At 29.1% G+C, this 21,668-nt stretch overlaps 1 protein-coding gene across 2 annotated transcripts in view; it reads right to left on the minus strand.

The window, feature by feature from the left end:
* Positions 1–20,325, minus strand: part of eif2ak4 (eukaryotic translation initiation factor 2 alpha kinase 4) — a 52,864-nt gene extending 32,539 nt beyond the window's left edge. Inside the window, exons 1-19 of one of the 2 annotated variants that reach the window (XM_073827202.1) lie at positions 20,072–20,325; positions 18,977–19,092; positions 17,736–17,838; positions 16,131–16,304; positions 15,157–15,237; positions 12,539–12,684; positions 12,361–12,461; positions 11,433–11,587; positions 9,585–10,120; positions 7,810–7,925; positions 7,564–7,718; positions 5,620–6,050; positions 5,472–5,544; positions 3,881–3,970; positions 3,679–3,801; positions 2,152–2,253; positions 1,881–1,944; positions 1,354–1,433; positions 184–285 (exon numbers count right to left, since the gene is read on the minus strand). In XM_073827202.1, coding sequence (XP_073683303.1) covers positions 184–285; positions 1,354–1,433; positions 1,881–1,944; positions 2,152–2,253; positions 3,679–3,801; positions 3,881–3,970; positions 5,472–5,544; positions 5,620–6,050; positions 7,564–7,718; positions 7,810–7,925; positions 9,585–10,120; positions 11,433–11,587; positions 12,361–12,461; positions 12,539–12,684; positions 15,157–15,237; positions 16,131–16,304; positions 17,736–17,838; positions 18,977–19,092; positions 20,072–20,170 — 2,847 coding nt within the window. In that variant the 5' untranslated portion in view covers positions 20,171–20,325. Of the gene's footprint in view, positions 1–183; positions 286–1,353; positions 1,434–1,880; positions 1,945–2,148; positions 2,254–3,678; positions 3,802–3,880; positions 3,971–5,471; positions 5,545–5,619; positions 6,051–7,563; positions 7,719–7,809; positions 7,926–9,584; positions 10,121–11,432; positions 11,588–12,360; positions 12,462–12,538; positions 12,685–15,156; positions 15,238–16,130; positions 16,305–17,735; positions 17,839–18,976; positions 19,093–20,071 lie in introns of both variants that reach the window. The other variant, XM_073827201.1, reaches the window with a different exon arrangement.
* Positions 20,326–21,668: the final 1,343 nt, after the last annotated feature.

Here is a 21,668-nt window from a genome sequence, read left to right on the forward strand (position 1 = left end):
AATGAATCTGTGCATTGTCATTAGAGTGTAAAACTGAAAAAGTTACTGGAAAAAATGAACAATGGAGATCTAAAGCATTAGTTCTGAGACACAATGTGAAATAAATAATAAATAATAATAAATAATAAATAAATCAGTCTCTCCGCTAACAGATGAAAGTCTGTTGTGTTTGATGAGACTCACTTTCCTGAGTTGACTGAGCACAAATATGCGTTCAGACGCTGTGTTCATGGGTCTGTAGGACATCTCAAACAAGATGATGCCCAGACTGAACAGATCCACTTTCTACAGAGACACAAACACCAGGGTGATTATTATTAGATAAAACATTAAAAAATACAGACTTGATGTACTAAAATAACTTAAACTAATACATATAAAAATTGTTATTAAAAACTATATGTTCAAATGTTTGGGATCAGTAAAACTTGTCATGTTTTTAAAAGAAGTCTCTTTTGCTCATCAAGGCTGTATTTATTTGATTAAAAATACAGAAAAAAAAAACTGTAATATTGTTAAACCTTGATACAATATAAAATAAAGTTTTTTATTTTAATATACTTTAAAATATTATTTATTATCAGCTGTTACTCCAGTCTTCAGTGTCACATGATCCTTCAGAAATCATTCTAACATGCTGATTTATTATTAGAATTTTCAATGTTGGAAACACTTGTGCTGCCAAATATTTTTTAGGAACCTGGGATTTATTTTTTCAGGATTCTTTGATGAATAAGTTAAAAAGAACAGCGTTTATTCAAAATATAAATATTTTCTAACAGTGTAAATCTATGCTAATCACTTTTCATCAATTTAACACATCCTTGGTGAATATACATATTAATGTCTTTCAAAAAAAAGGAAAGAATATCAATTTACTGACTCCAAATGTTTGAACAGTAGTGTATATTGTTAGAAAACCTTTCTATTTTAAACAAATGCTGCTCTTTTTAACCTTTCATTCATTAAAGAATCATGAAAAAAGTATTGCAGGTTGCAAAAAATATTAAGCAGCACAACTGTTTCCAACACTGATAATAAATCAGTATATTAGAATGATTTCTGAAGGATCATGTGACACTGAATGCTGTTTTACATCGTAATAATATTTCACAATATTTTTTAAAATAAACACAGCTTTGATGAGCATAAAAAGCTTCTTTAAAACACATAAAAAATCGTACTGATCCCAAACTTTTGAGCAGCAGTGTGTATATTTGAAAAACTATTTTATAATATAAAAAAATAAAAAAATACAATTTTAATTAAATTTTACATGAAAACTGAAAATGACAATCAGTAATGGAAAGCATTGTATACAGACATTAAGTCTTGATAAAAGTTGTTTAGTACCTGGTTATAAGTGGCTTTAGTGTTTCCTTGAACCTCTGGACCGACATAAAGAGCCGTACCAACCATACCAGTCAAGTTATCTGGGAAATCAACAATTTGTTTACAGCAATGAGTTATAAATGACTACTCAAAGTTAATTAATCATTAAATTAATTAATTAAATTACTATTTAAAAATTAATTATTTTTTATGATTTTTTTATGATCAAGGAGACAAGCAAAGAGATTTATTCTAAACTGCATTTAAAACTTAAAACTTTAATAATTGTGTAATTATTATTATTATTTATTTTTTTTAAATACTTTTTAAGGACTTTTGCACACAATTCTAAATATATTTCACAGTTCTCACATCTATTTCCAATAACAAATGCTACTGAAATACTCTCACTGTTAAGCCCTGTTTTATGGTTTTAATAAACAATTGCTACAATTGTCAAACAAATTATTGCATTATTTGCTTTTGGAAGAGGCAAATATGAACAGAATGGAAGGAAACACTTAAAGTAATTAATCAGAGTATTTTACCTGTTGGATCTTGTTTTAGGGCAAACCCTGAGTTGCCTTCTTCCATCTCCAGTTTACCTGCAGCCTGAAACACACCACATTAAAACAAATGACATTATGAAACAGACTTTAGCTAGCTTTGCCTAGAAAAATGCATTTTCTGAACATGCATTGTTCAATGCTTATATAAAGGATCAGAACTGCTTTGCTGTTAGGCACACATTCAGTTATTTATCAACACATGCACACAATGCACACATTCTGAACATGCATAAAGCGCATGCAGTACCACATTAGCGGGGTGATCCGTCGCCAGGCCGAAGTCTCCGATCTTCATGTGATCCTGAGAGTCCAGAAAGATGTTGACAGGCTTCAGGTCTCTGTGGATCATTCCCTGTTGATTATAGCATTGTTATTTCAAAGACTTGATTAAAAATAAAAAGGTATCAGATTTTTTAAATAAGTAATCAAACATTTTAAATAAAAAAAAACACATCAAAGTCCTGAACTGAATCAAATGAATTGCGATGCCGCACTGAAGTCCCGAATTGAATCAAATGATTCGCGATCCGCGATTTGAACTCCCAAACTGATTCAAATGTTTTGCGAATCCGCTCCAAAGTCCCAAAATGAATCAAGCTATTCGTGAACCCCCATTAAAGTCCTGAACTGAATCAAATAATTCACAAATGGGCTCCAAAGTCCTGGAGAGAATCAAGCAATTCATGAACCCCCACCGAAGTTCCGAACTGAATTAAATGATTCGCGAAGCCACACTGAAGTCCTGAACTGAATCAAATGATTCGCAATCCGCAATTTGAACTCCCAAACTGATTCAAATGTTTCGCGAATCCGCTCCAGTGTCCTGAAATGAATCAAGCTATTCGTGAACCCCCATTGAAGTCCTGAACTGAATCAAATGATTTGCAAATGGGCTCCAAAAAGCTTTGAGAGAATCAAGTGATTCATGAACCCCCACCGAAGTCCCGAACTGAATTAAATGATTCGTGAAGCCGCACTGAAGTCCTAAACTGAATCAAATGATTCGTGAACGGGCTCCAAAGTCCGGAAGTGAATCAAACAATTCATGAACCCCCACCGAAGTTCCGAACTGAATCAAATGATTTGCGAAGCCGCACTGAAGTCCCGAACTGAATCAAATGATTCGCGATCCGTGATTTAAACTCCTAAAACTGATTCAAATGTTTCGCGAATTCGCTCCAAAGTCCCAAAATGAATCAAGCTATTCGTGAACCCCCATTAAAGTCCTGAACTGAATCAAATGATTCACAAAAGGGCTCCAAAGTCCTGGAGAGAATCAAGCAATTCATGAACCCCCACTGAAGTTCCGAACTGAATCAAATGATTTGCGAAGCCGCACTGAAGTCCTAAACTGAATCAAATGATTCGCGATCTGCAATTTGAACTCCCAAACCGATTCAAATGTTACGCGAATCCGCTCCAAAGTCCCGAAATGAATCAAGCTATTCGTGAACCCCCATTGAAGTCTTGAACTGAATCAAATGATTCGCGAAGCCGCACTGAAGTCCTAAACTGAATCAGATGATTCGTGAACCCCCACCGAAGTCCCGAACTGAATCAAATGATTCACAAACCCGCACTGAGGTTTGAACTGAATCAACAATCAAACATTTACCAAAAAAAAAAAAAAAAGTACAACCAAAAAATATTCAGGTGGGTATCAGATTTGTTGGGAATAAATGATATTAAAAATGAAAAGTAAATAAAGACAAACTACAAATAAAAAAAAAAATAAAAATGTAAAAATAAAAAAGGTGAGGCAGATTCACCCGTTCACCTGTTCGTGGATGTATGACAGACCGTCCAGGATTTCCCTGAAGAGCCTCCAGAGGCGACTGACGTCCTGATACAAGCCCTGATCGATCGTGTCTCTTAAAGTGCTTTTTTCACAGTATTCCATCTGAACAAACAGAGAGGACAATTAAACACGATTCAGCTGCTGCACAGCCTCATTCTGACCATCAGTGTTCCTGACGCACCTGAATGTACAGGTAATGAGCGATCAGGAGCGGCTTCTCCGAGTCTGAGCTGTCCAGCGTATCTGCTGCTTTCCTGCTGCTGGGCTCTTCCTGTGGAGAAACACATCAAGACAAGGTTTACAAGGCAATATAATACCATACTGATGTGATTCACAAACTAAATTTAATAATAACTGTTATATTAGTCATACTTCCAGAATCCAGATGAACACTTACTGGACTGGAGCAGCTGGGCTTTACTTGATTCTTCATGAATCGTTTTTTTAAATCAGTGTCTCAAATCTGATCATTAGGATCTTTTATTATATATTATATCATATCAACTACAGTACCTTGTGAAATTATTCATACCCCTTCATTTTTTTCACATTTTGTTATGTTGCTGCCTTATGTTAAACTACTTTAAATTACTTTTTTTCCCCACATCAATCTACACTCCCTACTCCATAATGGCAAAGCAAACATTTTACCATTTGTGCAAATTTATTAAAAATAAAAAACTGAAAAGATCCCGTTGCATAAGTATTCATACCCTTTTCTGGGACACACAAATTTATCTCAGGAGCATTCATATTGCTTCTAGATGCTCCTACACTTGGAGTGGAGTTAAACTGTGGCAAATTCATTTGAGTGAGTCTGATTTAGAAAGACACACACCTCTCAGAAAAGGTCTAACAGCTGAAAATGCAGATCAGAGCAAAAACCAAGATAACTGCCTGTAGAGCTCAGAGACAGACTTGCGTTAAGGGGGGGGGAAGGGGGTGAGTGAGGCCAAGTATGGTGACCCATACAAGGAATTTTTAACCCATCCAAGTGCACACACACAGTAGTGAACACACACACACCGTGAACACACACCCGGAGCAGTGGGCAGCCATTGCTGCGGCGCCCGGGGAGCAGTTGGGGGATCGGTGCCTTGCTCAAGGGACTCACCTCAGTCGTGGTATTGAGGGTGGAGAGAGTGCTGTACATTCAATCCCCCCACCTACAATCCCTGCCGGACCTGAGACTCGAACCTGCAACCTTTGGGTTACAAGTCCGAATCACTAACCATTAGGCCACGGCTGCCCCTAAAGGCGATGATCTAGGTTAATAAATTAATAAATTTGTAAAATTTGCAAATCTGGTTTTTGCTTTGTCATTATTAGGAACATCTAGAAGCAATATGAACGCTCCTGAGATAAATTTCGAGTGTCCCAGAAATATGGGTATGAATACTTATGCAACGGGATCTTTTCAGTTTTGTATTTTTAATAAATTTGCACAAATGTTACAAACCAATTTTTTGCTTTGCCATTATGGAGTAGGGAGTGTAGTTAAAGTAGTATAACATAAGGCAGCAACATAACAAAATGTAAAAAAAATGAAGGGGTATGAACAATTTCGCAACTGTATATAATAACTAGATATTATATATAATTGTACATATTAAAAACAACAGGCATTTGTTCATAATAATAATATTATTTAGGTTTAAATGTTAAAATGTATAATATATCCCAGTTCAAAATGATTTTAATTTACTATTCAGATGCATAATTAAAATATAAACGACATACTTGTTTATTTAATAATGTATGATTTGATATACCTGCAGCAAACTGTCTCTGCTGGCGTCGCCGTTGTCAAAGATGATGTCGCTCTCGGAGTCGCTGTCAGGAGGTCTGTTTGGAAACACAGAAGCAGGTCAGATACTCAAACATTACTGTATATACAGCGTCTCAACAGCAGAATCTCACAGGAAAGAAGGACAGAACACATCCGCCTCTTCATCATCCTCCTCATCATCATCGGTGGAGTCGGTAGCGCTGCATTTGGCGCTGGATGATCTCTCCAGTGAGGTGCTCCACTCCACAGAGCTGGCGAGGGCTGGCGGCGGCGCGTCGTCCTCGATGTTGTCCATCAGACTCAGTTCGTTACGGCGCGATGGAGCCGCGGGTCTCTGGGGTCGCTCTGGGGTGCTGACCGACTCTGAGCTGTCGCTGGTTAAGGCTCCGGTCGCCGGCGTCTCGTGCCGCTCGATCCAGGCGTTGTAATAACGCACGATGTTCTCGTGATTGAGTCGCGACAGCAGCGTCACCTCACCTTTGATCCGCCGGAACTGTCTGCTGGCTGGGTTCACCTGAATCCGCTTCACTGCATAATAACAACCGTCTAACTTATTCTGGACCTGAACGGGACCAACACAGACACAGAGCACAAAACCAGGGGGAAGAAAGAGAAATATGAGGGTTAAAGACGTTAAAATGTCCACGTCAAAATACATTTTCGAAAGTGATTTTATGTCCATAGAAAGCACATTAAATGTAAGCGTCTACTTTTCAAGTTTTTAGAGAATAAAATGTCACAATTTGGTTGAAATAATGTAACATTGTCATTCAGTGTAACACAATATTTATGTCAAAATTCAAACAACATGCTTATTCTGATTTGTACATATTAAAATATATAAAAGAATAAGGGAGCATATTAAAAAAAAAATGAGTACAAAATTCTTACTGACAAATGAATACAATTTTTAAAAAAATACAAATTACAATAAATAAATAATTTTAAAATAAATTATTCAAAATAAAATAAACGTCTAAAAATTAACAATGTTATAATAAAAACTTTTTTTTTTATTCTCTATGCAGATGCATAACTAAATCATACATTTTATTATAAATTATTATAAAATATTATTTTATACTTAATATAATAATACTTGTCAAATTTACTATATCAAATTTTACAATAAAAGCGTAGCTAAATTATAAATTATATTATTCAACTTAATTTTTTTACTTAACAATAGAATAAAAAAGTAAAATACTTACATAAGTAAAAACAAATGTCAAATTTTAATTTTCTATAAATAAATATATAATTCTCATAAAATAATTAGCATTACATGTTAATTTATAATATCGCAGTTCAAAATAATTTACATTTTCTATGCAGATGCATAACTAAATTAATTTTTACTTTATCTAATATACTTATATGTGACCCTGGACCACAAAACCAGTCATAAGGTTAAATTTGACAAAACTGAGATGTATACATCATATAAAAGCTCAATATATAAGCTTTCCATTGATATATGGTTTAAGACAGGACAATATTTGGCCGAGATACATCTATTTGAAAATCTGGAATCTGAGGGGGCAAAAAAATCGAAATAATGAGAAAATCACCTTTAAAGTTGTCCAAATTAAGTTCTTAACAATGCATATTACTAATCAAAAATTACATTTTGATAGGTTTACAGTAGGAAATTTACAAAACATCTTCATGGAACATGATCTTTACTTAATTTCCTAATGATTTTTGGCATAAAAGAAAAATCTATAATTTTGATCCATACAATGTATTTTTGGCTATTGCTACAAATATACCCCAGCGACTTAAGACTGGTTTTGTGGTCCAGGGTTACTCATAATAATAATAATAATATTAATAATAATAATAAGCTTTGTATATTAAATAGTTATAATAATAATATAAAATATTTTTGTTCTTTATGCAGATGCATAACTAAATTGTATTATAGGGTATTATTCATTTTAACCAATATAATGTGTAATGCAATATAATAGTTCTCCTAATAATACAAATGAGCATTTTATGTTAAAGATGTACAATATCACAGTTAAAAATAATTATTTTCTATGCATATGCATTACAAAATTTTTCCTGACCTTTATAACAGCCCCGAACGCTCCTTTGCCCAGCAGCTGCAGCTCTGAGAACTCGTTGTAGTATCGCGAGAACTGCTTTTGCACCTCCGTACTGAAGGGGGCGCTGAGGAGGTGACTGCGCGGGACGACCGTGGAGGCGAAATCAAGGCCCGTGTCTGAGGATCAACACATGATTGTTACAGAGACGTGTCATGTGTACCATGAGCTATAATGTAAAACCATCATGTGTTTGTGTGCGTCTTTCACCCTCTGGACTGGACTCTCGACTCGGAACCACGCTCTTGGGCGACGGAGGACGCAGGAACGGATGATCCAGGAGCTGGTGAGCATGCCAGCGATCGGAGTCATTCAGACACACACACCTGCACAAACACACACAATAAATATAGCTACAACCTAATATTACTGCACAAAACTATCGCATTACAGAAAACACAGATGGATCATTCACTCACTGCAGGTCAAGTGTATCAAAAAAACTAAAAAAGTCTACTCAAGATAAACTAGTTCAGGGTTTACCTGATAGTATTTGTTAGTATTTGTTAAATTGATGAGCTAATAATTACTTTAATCATAAAAAGTTACATTAAAATAAATTTATTAAAAACAAATCAAAAGAAAACATGTGACAGTTTTTATAAATGCTTTTAATTGATTAAATCATAAAAATGTAAATATTAAATTTTAAAATAAAAAATAAATAAAAATAAAACAATATATCAAAATAAAACAAAATCAAATAAAACAATGTAATATTAATTAAATAATTAAAATACAAATAATTTCTACAAATAAATAAAATAATTAAATAATAACACCAAATTAGAATGAATAAATTAGTCTTTTAAATTTTGAATAAAAATAAAACACTAAAATTATTAGAAATAACCATGCAATAATAAATAATGAAAATATAACAATCAAATAAATAAAAAAACTCTAAAAATGAGTAAAAAAATATTAAAATAAAATAAAAAACATTTAAATGATTTAAAACATAAGAATGTAATATTAAAATGAACATAATTTCTAAAATAAACAAATAAAAATGTAAAACTACAATCAATAAATCATTTTAAAATAAAGGATTTAAAATAAAACTAAAATTAAGTTTAACATAAGAATGTATTATGAATCAACTAATTAAACTAATAATAATCTAAATAAAACACTTACTAAATTGATTAAAAACAAGATTGTAATATTAAATGTAAAAAAATGTAAATGTAAAAATGTATGAAATAAATGTAAAATTGCCATTTTAAATTAAATAAATTAATACAACACTTACTAAAATTATTAAAAATATAAAAATTTAATACATAAAGTCTATAAAAATAAACAATTTCTAAAAATGAATAAAATAAAAACTTAATTCATTTAAAATAATTGTAATTAAATAATAATTTAAAAGAAGCTTTCAACTACTAAATGTAAAATTCCAATGAATATAATTGTAAAATCAAAACTGAACACTACACTAAACGTCTTCTAATTAATAAGAATGTAATATTAATTGAATGACAAAAAAATAAAAAAATAGCATTTTTAAAAATTAATTACTACAATTGAAAACTTACATAAAATTATTTTAAAATAAAAACTAATCAAAATAAAACACAATAAAAAAGTGTATATATATATATATATATATATATATTTTTTTTTTGTTAGTTTTTATTTTTGATGCTTTTTATTTTGATATATTTTTTTGTATATGAAACTTACATAAAATTATTTTAAAATAAAAACTAATCAAAATAAAACACAATAAAAAAAGTATATATATATATATATATATATATATATATATATATATATATATATATTTTTTTTTTTTTTATTAGTTTTTATTTTTGATGCGTTTTATTTTGATATACTTTTTTGTATATGAAACTTACAATAAATTATTTTATTATGAAAACTTTATAAAAAAATAAAACTAAATTGATGTAAATATCTATATTCACTGAGGTACACTAGTCAGTCTTGATGTTGGCGATCATTACAGTCCCACTCACTTGTGGAGGAAGTCGTGCAGGTCCGTGGGCAGGTTCGACGGCAGCGTTACGGGATACTCCTTGACCTCCCGCCCCTCAGCGAGCGCCAGCAGCAGCAGCCCCAGACTCCAGACGTCTCCCTTCTTCCCGGAGCGCGTGGGCAGAGCGTCCTCGCTGAAACGCACGTGACCCTGCTGGAAGATGTCCTCCTTACAGACGTCCGCCAGACGCTTGGCCAGACTGTAGTCTGCGAGCCTCACGTCGCCCTGAGAGTCCAGCAGCACGCAGGACGGGTTCAGCTGCTTGTGCACCACAGAGTTAGCGTGCAGATAGTCCAGGGCGCTCACTAGCTGGACCGCGTGCCGCCGCAGCTGATCGATGGGCACCGGAGCGCCGGCGGACAGGACCTGAGCCAGACTGGAGCCGGGAACGTGTTCGGCCAGAAGATCCACCACCAGACAGTCGTCCCGCTCCACGCAGCTCAGCGCCTGATAGTGGACCAGATGAGGATGACTGAGCTTCAGCAGAGAGTTCAGCTCACTCTCCGCACCTTGGATCTGAAAGCAAATTAGAAAAAATAACAATATAAATAATAATATTATTTATTTAATATATTATATATATTAAAAATACATATATGTGACCCTAGACCACAAAACCTGTCATAAGGGTCAATTTGACAAGGGTCAAAGCTGAATAAATAAGCTTTTCATTGACGTATGGTTTGTTAGGATAGGACAATATTTGTCCGAGATACAACTTTGTGAAAACCACCTTTAAAGTTGTCTAAATGAAGTTCTTAGCAATGCATATTACTAATCAAAAATTAAGTTTTGATATATTTACGGTAGAAAAATTTACTAAATATCTTTATGGAACATGATCTTAATATCCTAATGATTTTTTGGCATAAAATAAAAATCGATAATTCTGACTCATACAATGTATTTTTGGTATATTACAAAAATGGTCCAGGGTCACATTTATTATTTATTTATTGCTATATTAGTAGCAAACTAATAGTAGAAATTAAAATAATCATAAATATTAAATAAATAAACAATATTTAAGCAAAAAATAAGCAATAATTCCCCTGACATTATAAAAAAAATATAGCAATTTAAATCCACAATAAATGCAAATATATATATATATATATATATATATATATATATATATATATATATATATAGACTATTTAATTAACATTGCATTTTTATATATTTATATTTGTATGTTAATTTTTACAAAAATATTCAAAAATAAATTAATTGTAATTTTATTTTGTAATTTAAACGTTTTTTAATTATTTAACAAAAAATACATTAAATTCTCATATTTTTAATAATTCTAGTGTTGTATTTCATTATTATTTATTATAATTTCCTATAATTTTTTTTATAGTTTTTTATTTATTTTTTAATAATATTACGTTTTATTTCATTATTTTATTTTAAATGTATTCATTGTACCGGAAATTTTCTTTTTACTTTATTTTTATTAATAAAGTAAGATGTTTTCTTTTTTATTGTAACTTTACATTTTACTTTATTGTTTATTAATAATAACTATTATTATTGTATAATTGTAGTGTTTTATTTCATTATTTATTTTATTTTGTTTAATTTTTATTTTTTTATTTATTACTTATAAAAATAAGTAATTAATAAAAATAAATAAAAATTAAAATTAAAACACAATACTATTTAATTCTTTTTCGCAATATAAACAATACATTCTCTACAATGATCATAATCATATTGTTTACATTTGATAAAAACGTAACATTAAAAAAAAATCTTTGAAAATTGTATAAATTCAAATGGTGCCGGTTTAAATTCCTATCTATAAAAATAAAATGTTCTCTACCTGTTTTTTGCATTTCTCTATTTTCTCTTTCTCCTGGCTGGTGAAGAACTTTCCGATTGACTTCCAGCGAAGGATCCACTCGTAGACGACGGCGAAATCTCCAGAGGTGGAATTGAAAGCGTAATACACACTGCGGCCCAGACGCTCGCTCTCATCTGAGACAGACAAAGATATAAAATAAAAAAATGTAAATAAATCATTTTAAAAATAAAAACAAATCAAAACACTTACTTAACACAAAAACATAAGCATTAAACAATTTTTTTACAAAATTAAATAAATCAAAAATAAATATTTTCTGAAATAAAATAAAATGTAAAATTATTATAAAATTAAAAATTATAAATAAAATAATGAAACATAAAACTAACATGATAAAAAACATTTCTAAAAATGAATAAAATAATAAAAAGAAAACTTAAAAATAAAATAAATAGAATGTAAAATAAAATAATGAAATGAAACCCTAAAATTATTAAATAATAACAATAATAATTATTATTATTATAAAAAAAGAAAGTAAAATGTAAAATTACAATGAATAATTTTAAAACACTAAAATAAAACACGAACATTATTTAAATATGAGAATGTAATGTCTTTTCGTTAAATAATTAAAAAACGATCAAATTACGAAATAAAATTACAATGAATTATTTGTGAATATTTTTTTAAAAAAAATAAATAAAAAATGAACTACAAAAATAAAACAGAAGAATGCAATGTTAATTAAATAATCTAAAAAATTATCTAAATCAAACATGACTAAAAAGAATAATAAAAAGAAAGGCTTTAATTTTTTTAAATATGTTTTCAAAATAAAACAGCATACAAAACATATACTATTTTTATTGTCTTATTGTCTATTTATTTTCTTGTCATGCAACCATTAACAAATATCACAGAAAGCCTCTTTCACTGATCTCACCGATGCACTTCCCTCTGTGAACAACGACCTCTCCGAGAAGGCTGTTGCTGAAGTGAAGGACTTCCTGCTGCCGTGCATTATCTTCATTATACGTGTCTCTTCTGGGAAGAGAGAAGAACAGCACACGTGTGTCAGACTGTGATATCAGATGTAAATGATGATGTTTGTGCATCCAGACCTGTGTCTGCTGCTGGATGTGGTTCGGCGTCTGTTCACCAGCGCTTTCTTTCCGTCAGACGGATCCACCGGTGATGACCCTGAAGAGGCTGAAGCTTGTCTCTCTAAAGCAGGCGGGACAGTGACGGCGGCGCTCTCCAGACGCTCCTGAATCACAGTCATCACAATAAATGTCTCACATGTGGACATCACATCAGCAATTCTGTGACAACCACTAATTGTCATGCAAATAATTGCAATAAACTATTTCATTTGGATTTGTTCATTACAGAGTGCAAGCCTAACACTTTTTTTTTGTACTTATAATCGCATACAATACATTAAAAAAATAAAAATAAACCAGGTCCATATGATTTACTTCAAATGATTTTTTGCTCGGAAAAACAAAAACTGAAAACTTATATTTTTTGCTATAATATGATAATAAAAACTATAATTAAATAGGCTCATATTACTTACTGACTGTGAAAATTAATGTTTGTAAAATTATTTACTTAAATAGCTTGTTATTAATATAATATAATTATATTATAAAATTAATTATTTAAATTGAACTATATGATAATAAAAACTATAATTAAATAGGCTCATATGATTTCCAGACTGTGAAAATTAATGTTTGTAAAATAATTTAATTACCTTATTAATAATAAAACAAAACATCATATATTATATAATTATTTCAATTGAACTATAATATGATAAAAACTATAATTAAATAGGCTCATATGGTTTACTGACTGTGAAAATTAATGTTTATATAATTATGTAAACATCTTAATAATATAACAAGATAAATATATCATCATATAATACAACATAACATAACATGTTATAATATAATATAATATAATATTACATAATTCATTTAAATGTAACTATAATATGATAATAAAAACTATAATTAAATAGGCTCATATGATTAAATGTTTATATAATTATTGATTTAAATATCTTTTTAATAATAAAATAAAACATAATATAATTATTTAAATTGAACTATAATATGGTAAAAACTATAATTAAATAGGCTCATATGGTTTACTGACTGTGAAAATTAATGTTAATATAATTATTTATTTAAATATCTCGTAAATAATATAATATATAATATTATATAACATAATATAATATTGTATAATTCATTTAAATGTAACTATAATATGATAATAAAAACTATAATTAAATAGGCTCATATTATTTCCTGACTGTGAAAATTAATGTTTGTAAAATTATTTACTTAAATAGCTTGTTATTAATATAATCTTATTAATAATAAAATAAAACATGATATAATTATTTAAATTGAACTATAAAATGGTAAAAACGATAATTAAATAGGCTCATATGATTTCCTGACTGTGAAAATTAATGTTTGTAAAATTATTTAATTACCTTATTAATAATAAAACAAAACATCATATATTATATAATTATTCAAATTTAACTATAATATGATAAAAACTATAATTAAATAGGCTCATATGATTAAATTACTGTGAAAATTAATGTTTATATAATTATTTAAATATCTTATTAATAATAAAATAAAACATAATATAATTATTTAAATTGAACTATAATATGGTAAAAACTATAATTAAATAGGCTCATATGGTTTACTGACTGTGGAAATTAATGTTTGTAAAATTATTACCTTAATAATAAAACAAAACATCATATATTATATAATTATTTAAATTTAACTATAATATAATAAAAAGTATAATTAAATAGGCTCATATGATTTAATTACTGTGAAAATTAATGTTTATATAATTATGTAAACATCTTAATAATATAACAAGATAAATATATCATCATATAATACAACATAACATGTTATAATATAATATAATATTATATAATTCATTTAAATGTAACTATAATATGATAATAAAAACTATAATTAAATAGGCTCATATGATTAAATTACTGTGAAAATTAATGTTTATATAATTATTACCTTATTAATAATAAAACAAAACATCATATATTATATAATTATTTAAATACTATAATATGGTAAAAACTATAATTAAATAGGCTCATATGGTTTACTGACTGAAAATTAATGTTAATATAATTATTTATTTAAATATCTCGTAAATAAAATAATATATAATATAATATAATATTGTATAATTCATTTAAATGTTACTATAATATGATAATAAAAACTATAATTAAATAGGCTCATATGATTTAATTACTGTGAAAATTAATGTTTATATAATTATGTAAACATCTTAATAATATAACAAGATAATATATCATAATATAATACAACATAACACAACATATTATAATATATAATATAATTGAACAAAACATAACACAACATAATATAATATTATATTTTGTATGAAGGAAGACATGTGATGGTATTTCTTTAAACACTTACATTTCCTTTTTTGGATTGCAAAATGTGACTAATTTAAACTGGACAATTATCATGGTTATCTCAAATAACATGATCCTATGATTAATCAATAATCGTGACAGGTCTAGCTGTTATACACTGATAATAATGATGAGATTCAACAGCTAATACTGTTGCAGTCACTGAATTTATTCCTTTGAAAAAAAGAAAAAACAAAAACAAAACAAAGATCTCACCTGTTTAGCCATCTCTTTCCTTCTCTTTTCTTCTCGTTTCTCCTCTTCTCTCCTCTGGATTTCTGCGAGAATCTCATTTTGCTGTGGGAGAGAAACACTGAACATGAGCACAGCACTAAAACACTTCAAGTCAGCTTTATTTATATAGAGCTGTTAACAATACAGATTGTATTTACAGTATTAAACAGGAAAACTAGTGTGCAATAACGCAAAAGAACAACCGATATCAATAACAAGCACTTAGAAAAACATGCATTTATTTATCAAACAACAATAAAGAGCAACATTGTTGTTTTTCTTTCTTTTAACCAAAGCATTTTACTCTATTAATAAAAAATGAAGTAAAATGTAAAAATGAAATGAATAATTTTGAAATAAAATAAATAAAAAACTAAAATTATAAAATATTAAAAAACCAATTTACTTTATAAACAAATATAAAGTAAATGTAAAATAAAAATTCAATAAAACGCTAAAATTATCGAATAAAAATAAAACATTACTTTATTAATAAAAATAAAGTAAAATGTAAAATTACAATGAATAATTTCAAAATAAAATAATGAAATAAAAAACATTTTTAAAAATAAAAATAAAAACGAATAATTTGAAAATAAAATAATGAAAATGCTAATATTATTGAAAATGAGAAACAATGAAATAATAATAATAACAATAATAATTAAATACAACACTAAAATTATTAAAAATATGAGAATGTAAATGTTTGTTAAATAATAAAAAAAAAACTACAAACTAAAATTACAATTAATTTATTTTTTGAAAATAATGATTATTTTGAAATAAAATGGCACAAAAAACTACAAAAATATAAAAATGCAATTTTAATTAAATAATAAAAAAAATATCAAAATAAAACATGACTAAAAAAAAGAATAATAAAAAGAAAGGTTTTAATTTTTTAATAATTCAACAGGACGGTTTATAACTGCGCAAGAGGAAGTGACACGAACCATCTGCTCTTCCTGTTTGCGGAGCTGGTCAATCTTCTGCTGCTCCTCCAGAGCCAAACGCTCCTGTTGACGCCGCTGGTTCTTCAGCATCTCCTCGTGGAAGGAGCTCGAAGGAGGAACGTTGTGCTCCATCAGAAAACCCTGAACGAAATCCGCCAACTCATAGATCATCACCTGAAACAAGAAGAGCAAGATGGAGATATTACAACACACATCACAAAGAAATACCATGCTATCCATCCATATTTATAATATTTATATTTAAGGAGAGACACTGCAGGCAAAAACGCTGTTTTTTCATGCACCTGTCAAGTTTGAGATTTTGGGCTTTTTGTTTTTTTATAAAGTGTTTTTTCAGACTAGTGGACAGAAAACATTCAAAAGACACTGTTAAGTCTTTGTTTTATAGCACTTTATATTTGTGTCAACAGATTTCAATTACAATGCATATTTATAAAGGCCAGGAGTTTTTTCTCCGACACTGAGCCATAAATCTCCACTTCAGCAGCACTTACACACACCACACTGAGCATTTTTATTCCGGTCTATATTCTGAAGTTTTTACAGAGGGATTTGTAAAAAATAAAATTACAATGAATTTATTTTTGAATATTTTTGTAAATATTAACATACAAATATAAATATATAAAAATGCAATGTTAATTAAATAATCTAAAAAATATAAAATAATGAAACATAAAACTAAAATTATAAAAAAAAAACATTTGTAAAAATGAATAAAATAATAAAAAGGAAAAATTTGAATGAATAAATTACCTTAAAATAAAAAATGTAAAATTAAATAAATAATTAAATTAAATAAATAATTAAATTAAAACGCTAACATTATTAAAAAATAGAAAAAAAAAACATTTTACTCTATTAATAAAAAATTAAGTAAAATGTAAAAATGAAATGAATAATTTTGAAATAAAATAAATAAAAAACTAAAATTATAAAAAAACAGAAAAAAAACAATTTACTTTATTAATAAAAATAAAGTAAAATATAAAATTACAATGAATAATTTTAAAATAAAAATTCAATAAAACAATTTATTACATTTATAGGATTTATTATATAAACTATTCATTTGCTCAGCTTTGAAGTAAATCATATGGGCTTATTTTATCATATTTTTACTATTTTTTTTAACATAGATAATAATAATAACTATTAATAATAGTTGAGTATCAATAATACAGCAGTAAATGAGCATATTAGAATGATTTCTGAAGGATCATGTGACAAATGATTATATTTCTTGCTTAAAATAAACCTAAACTAGGATGGAAATGAACATTTATTATAATACGTTCAATAAACAAACATTTATTAATAAGCTGAATAAATCATTATAAATAAAAAGATAGTAAAGTTCACAGACAAACTTTGAAGTTAGCTTAAGAAAGCCAGGCAAGTTTTAAAAAATGTCATAAAAGTTTTAAAAAGGTTTTAAAAGTTTTCAGTTTGAAATAGTTTTGAAAGTGTTGCTATATTGTTAGGGTACCCAGAGTTATTGCTAGGGTGAAGACCAGCATTTTATATGCATGCATAATGAAGAAAATCTCACGTTTAATGTCTAAATGTCTGTGAGCGTCTCACCTCTCCGCATCTGTCTTTGGCCAGCTTGTTGAGCTCTGTGTGGAGTTGCTGTAGTTTGTCGTGGGACAGGCCTTTAGCGTTCTTCAGCTCCAGCTCTGGAGGCCTGATGACACACCATCAAAACACAACCATTAAGAAATCATTCATGGTTTATGGTTTAGTGTGGACTGCACCCCAGGCATCTTTGAACCATAGGAGTCTATGACCTTGGACTAGGGATGCACCAAAATGACAAATTCTTGGTCGAAGCCAAACAAAATTACACACTGGGTGGAAGGCTGATTACCAAACATGGCTTTTGTGTTTTCAACCATGTATTTTGCCAATTTTTTTCACCATTGCATACATTAAATAGCCAATATTTGCTTTTTACAGTTATGTCTTGCTTTAAAAAAATTGCAACAATTTAAAAATATTTATTTAACATTTGTAACATTCTAGTAGACATTATAGCCTACCAACAAAGCACAATTTAACTTCAAATTAATAAGTTAATTTAATATAATCTTTGGCCATTTTTAAGAGCCCCTTCTTAAATCAGGCATGTGTTTTTAATCTACAAATAAATGCAGCATTAAGAGAATTTTATAATAAATGTTTTTGTAATGATTGTTATCATTATTTATGTCTTACTTTTATTTTTTATCTGACAGAACAACAGTAAAATAAAAATACTAACATTTCTGAATGTTGACTTTTATTTTGTGGTAAACCTGCAAGAAGAGCTCAGTCCTGGTTTTTGCTGACAGCAGCAGATTTGTGAATGATTGTCATCTTTGGTCTTTGAACCCTGGCTAAGGAGCTGCTGTCAGAATAAATACAATTGGTGTCTGGTGTATTAGACAACAGTTGATTGACTAATGGATGATTTCAGTCATCATACAGTAACCTTTCTCTTCTCATGAAGACATGCGATGCACTTCTAAACAGTCTCTCGCTGTCGCTGCTTGCAATGATTTTTGCATTTGGTGCATCCCTAGTTCCTGTTTTTTTTTAACTGTACAATTTTTCTACTTCATAAAGTCTATTTATAAAAAAAAAAAAAATCCACCCTTAAACAAGAATTAAACATCAATAAACAATGTAAATGCCATGTCAGTCAGATGCAGCTTCTCAGCCACCTTTGGCTTCAACTGATGTTAAGATTTTGTTGGTGACAGCCTCTGATTGGATGAATTGAATAAATACAAGGATTTGACACATAAAAGACAGCACAAACATTTAATAAGGTAAAAACTCACACATCAGGATATGTAGGTGGACATTTGACCTCCAGGTCCACTGAGACGTAACTGGTCTGTCCGTAACTGAGTCCCTTCGGCCGCAAGTACAAATAAAACTCTGGAGGACGTTTGACCTACAAAACACATCACATGCACGCTAGAACCGGACAGTGGCACAATACAGTATAACACAGTGTTGCATCACAAGTAATGGGAGTTACATAATCAGATAATCAGACTTTTTTTAAGTAACTAGTAAAGTAAAATTACTTTTTAAATTTACAAGAAAATATCAGTCGCTTTTTCAAATGAGTAACGCAAGTTACTTTGTTTTCCCATTTCCATTTCCATTCCCAAAGCTCTCCTGTCCCCATGTTGAAAGAAATCAGGAGTGAGCGAAGAGGTGTTTAAGAGGTGTGTAAACATGATGTTACTGTAGTTCTAGACTAAATGTGTTAATTCATCTCACTTGCACAAAAACAGATTCAGTATCAAAATGAATAAAAACTGTGTTACTTGTAATGCGTTACCCCCAACACTGCTTTCTGTAAAAAGTAACTAATTAACTAATCAGTTACTATTTTTTAAAGGGAGTAACACAATATTATAATGCATTGCTTTTAAAACTAACTTTTCCAAACATGATGCTCATTAACATATGACACGCCCACGTGTACTGATTAACATAAGACACGCCCACTCGTAAATATTAGTAGCCTGGGGAGCAGAAAGTAAAGTGGACAACTAAATTATTTGACTGTTTGTGTTATGAGAAATCAGTAATTTGATTATATAAAAAGAAACTTCGGTTAAGAAAAAAGCGTAAGATGAAAGGCAAGTATGTGTGTGTGTGTGTGTGTGTGTGTGTGTATCCTATACATACATACGTAGAGCTAATTAACATTTGACACGCCCACTTACCGTACTTAAAGAGGTAGGGTTGAAGAAAGTGAAGTAAATAACTAAATTCAGCTTGTTTGTGCTATAGGAAGCACACTGGAAGTGAACTTATAACTCAAAACGAGCTCTTTACGACAGAATACTCCTCATTAAATTAGATCTGATTTTCCTGAGACAAATAAACGCTTCTAATGCAGATAATGGCATGAATACCTTCCAGGGATGTTCTGCTCGGACGTCTCTGAAATCATCGCCGTATATTGATGCCAGCGCCTCGAGCTCGTTCTCCTGCTGAAGAGAGTAATCATTCATCCTGCATCATGAGCTCCTGCGCACCAAACTCGAGCTCAGCACTCACAGACGCTCACAGACACCATCGCCGATCGAATGCGTTCACAAACACGCGCTGCGAGGACGTAAAACACTGAAATCAAACTTGTCATGTGGAGGCATGTAATCATAACAGCTGTCGCGTGGCAGCGTCACTCGCGCTCCCGCGTCGCTCTGATGACGTGTACATAGCGGCGCGCACTGCGTCATGACGCCGCTGAGAGGCGCTGCTGCTCTTCACTGTCGTCTGTTCTTCTGAGAGAGAAATCTGAGAAAGTTTATTAGGTATAAGAGGGTCTTATCACCGACTATTTATATTTGACATTACGATTGTTTTATTCTTGAATGGGGACATACAAATCCTGCTTTTTCAATGTTTAACTACTCGTGTGGAACACAAGTTCACAAGTGCTTTAGTTTTATATTTACTAATTTTATTTGGTTTATATACACATACATAATGTTTAAATTAATTATATGAAATAATTTACTGAATTATTTGTGAATAATAACTGTTTCAGAATATACATAGTGTTTATCTGCTTTTATTTCAGCCTTTTTATGGACTAAATTAATCATTTTTATCATTTGAAATTGAAATGATTAATAATGAAATAATTATTAATAAATAAATACATAAAGTTGACATTAATTTAATAAAATAAAGAATATCTGGGTTTGAATATATGCTAGTGTTCATCAGGAATTGAAATGATCAATAATGAATAATAATTATCATATTTAATTAATAATAATTCTTAATATAAAATATAACATAGTATATTATAGTAAATATAATATATAATAATTAATATATAAATATAATAATAAACAAATATATAATAATTATTATATTTAATTAAATATTTAAATAATAATAATTCTTAGTAATTATCTAAAATTGACATTAATTAACCTGGTTTGATTATATGCTGGTGTTCATTAGCTGTTGAAATTATTATTATTATTAGATTTATTTAATAATAATTATTAACTTATTAAATAATTCTTAATAACAAAAATTTGCATTAATTTACTAAAACGAAAAATAAGTTGGTTTGAATAATTACTAAAATGAAGAAATTGGTTTTAATATATGTTAGTGTTTCTCAGTTGTTAAAATAATCAATTATTAATCATAATTATTATTATATTTCATTATTTCATTAAGAATCGTTCTTAATAAATAACTAAAACTGACTTTAATTGACTAAAATGTTGAACTAAAATGTTTTGACTAAAATGTTGAAATAATCCATAATTAATAATAATAATTATTATTATATTTAATTAATAATAATTCTTAATAACCAAGTTAGATTTGAATGAATATAATATATAACAATGGATATTAAAAATATATAATAGTTATTATTATATTTAATTAAATATTTAAATAATAGTAATTCTTAATAATTATCTAAAATTGACAGATTTACTAAAATAAAGAATAACTTGGTTTGAGTATATGCTAGTGTTA

The sequence above is a fragment of the Garra rufa genome, chromosome 21 (assembly GCF_049309525.1).
Source record: "Garra rufa chromosome 21, GarRuf1.0, whole genome shotgun sequence".
In the NCBI taxonomy this organism is placed as follows: Eukaryota; Metazoa; Chordata; class Actinopteri; order Cypriniformes; family Cyprinidae; genus Garra; species Garra rufa.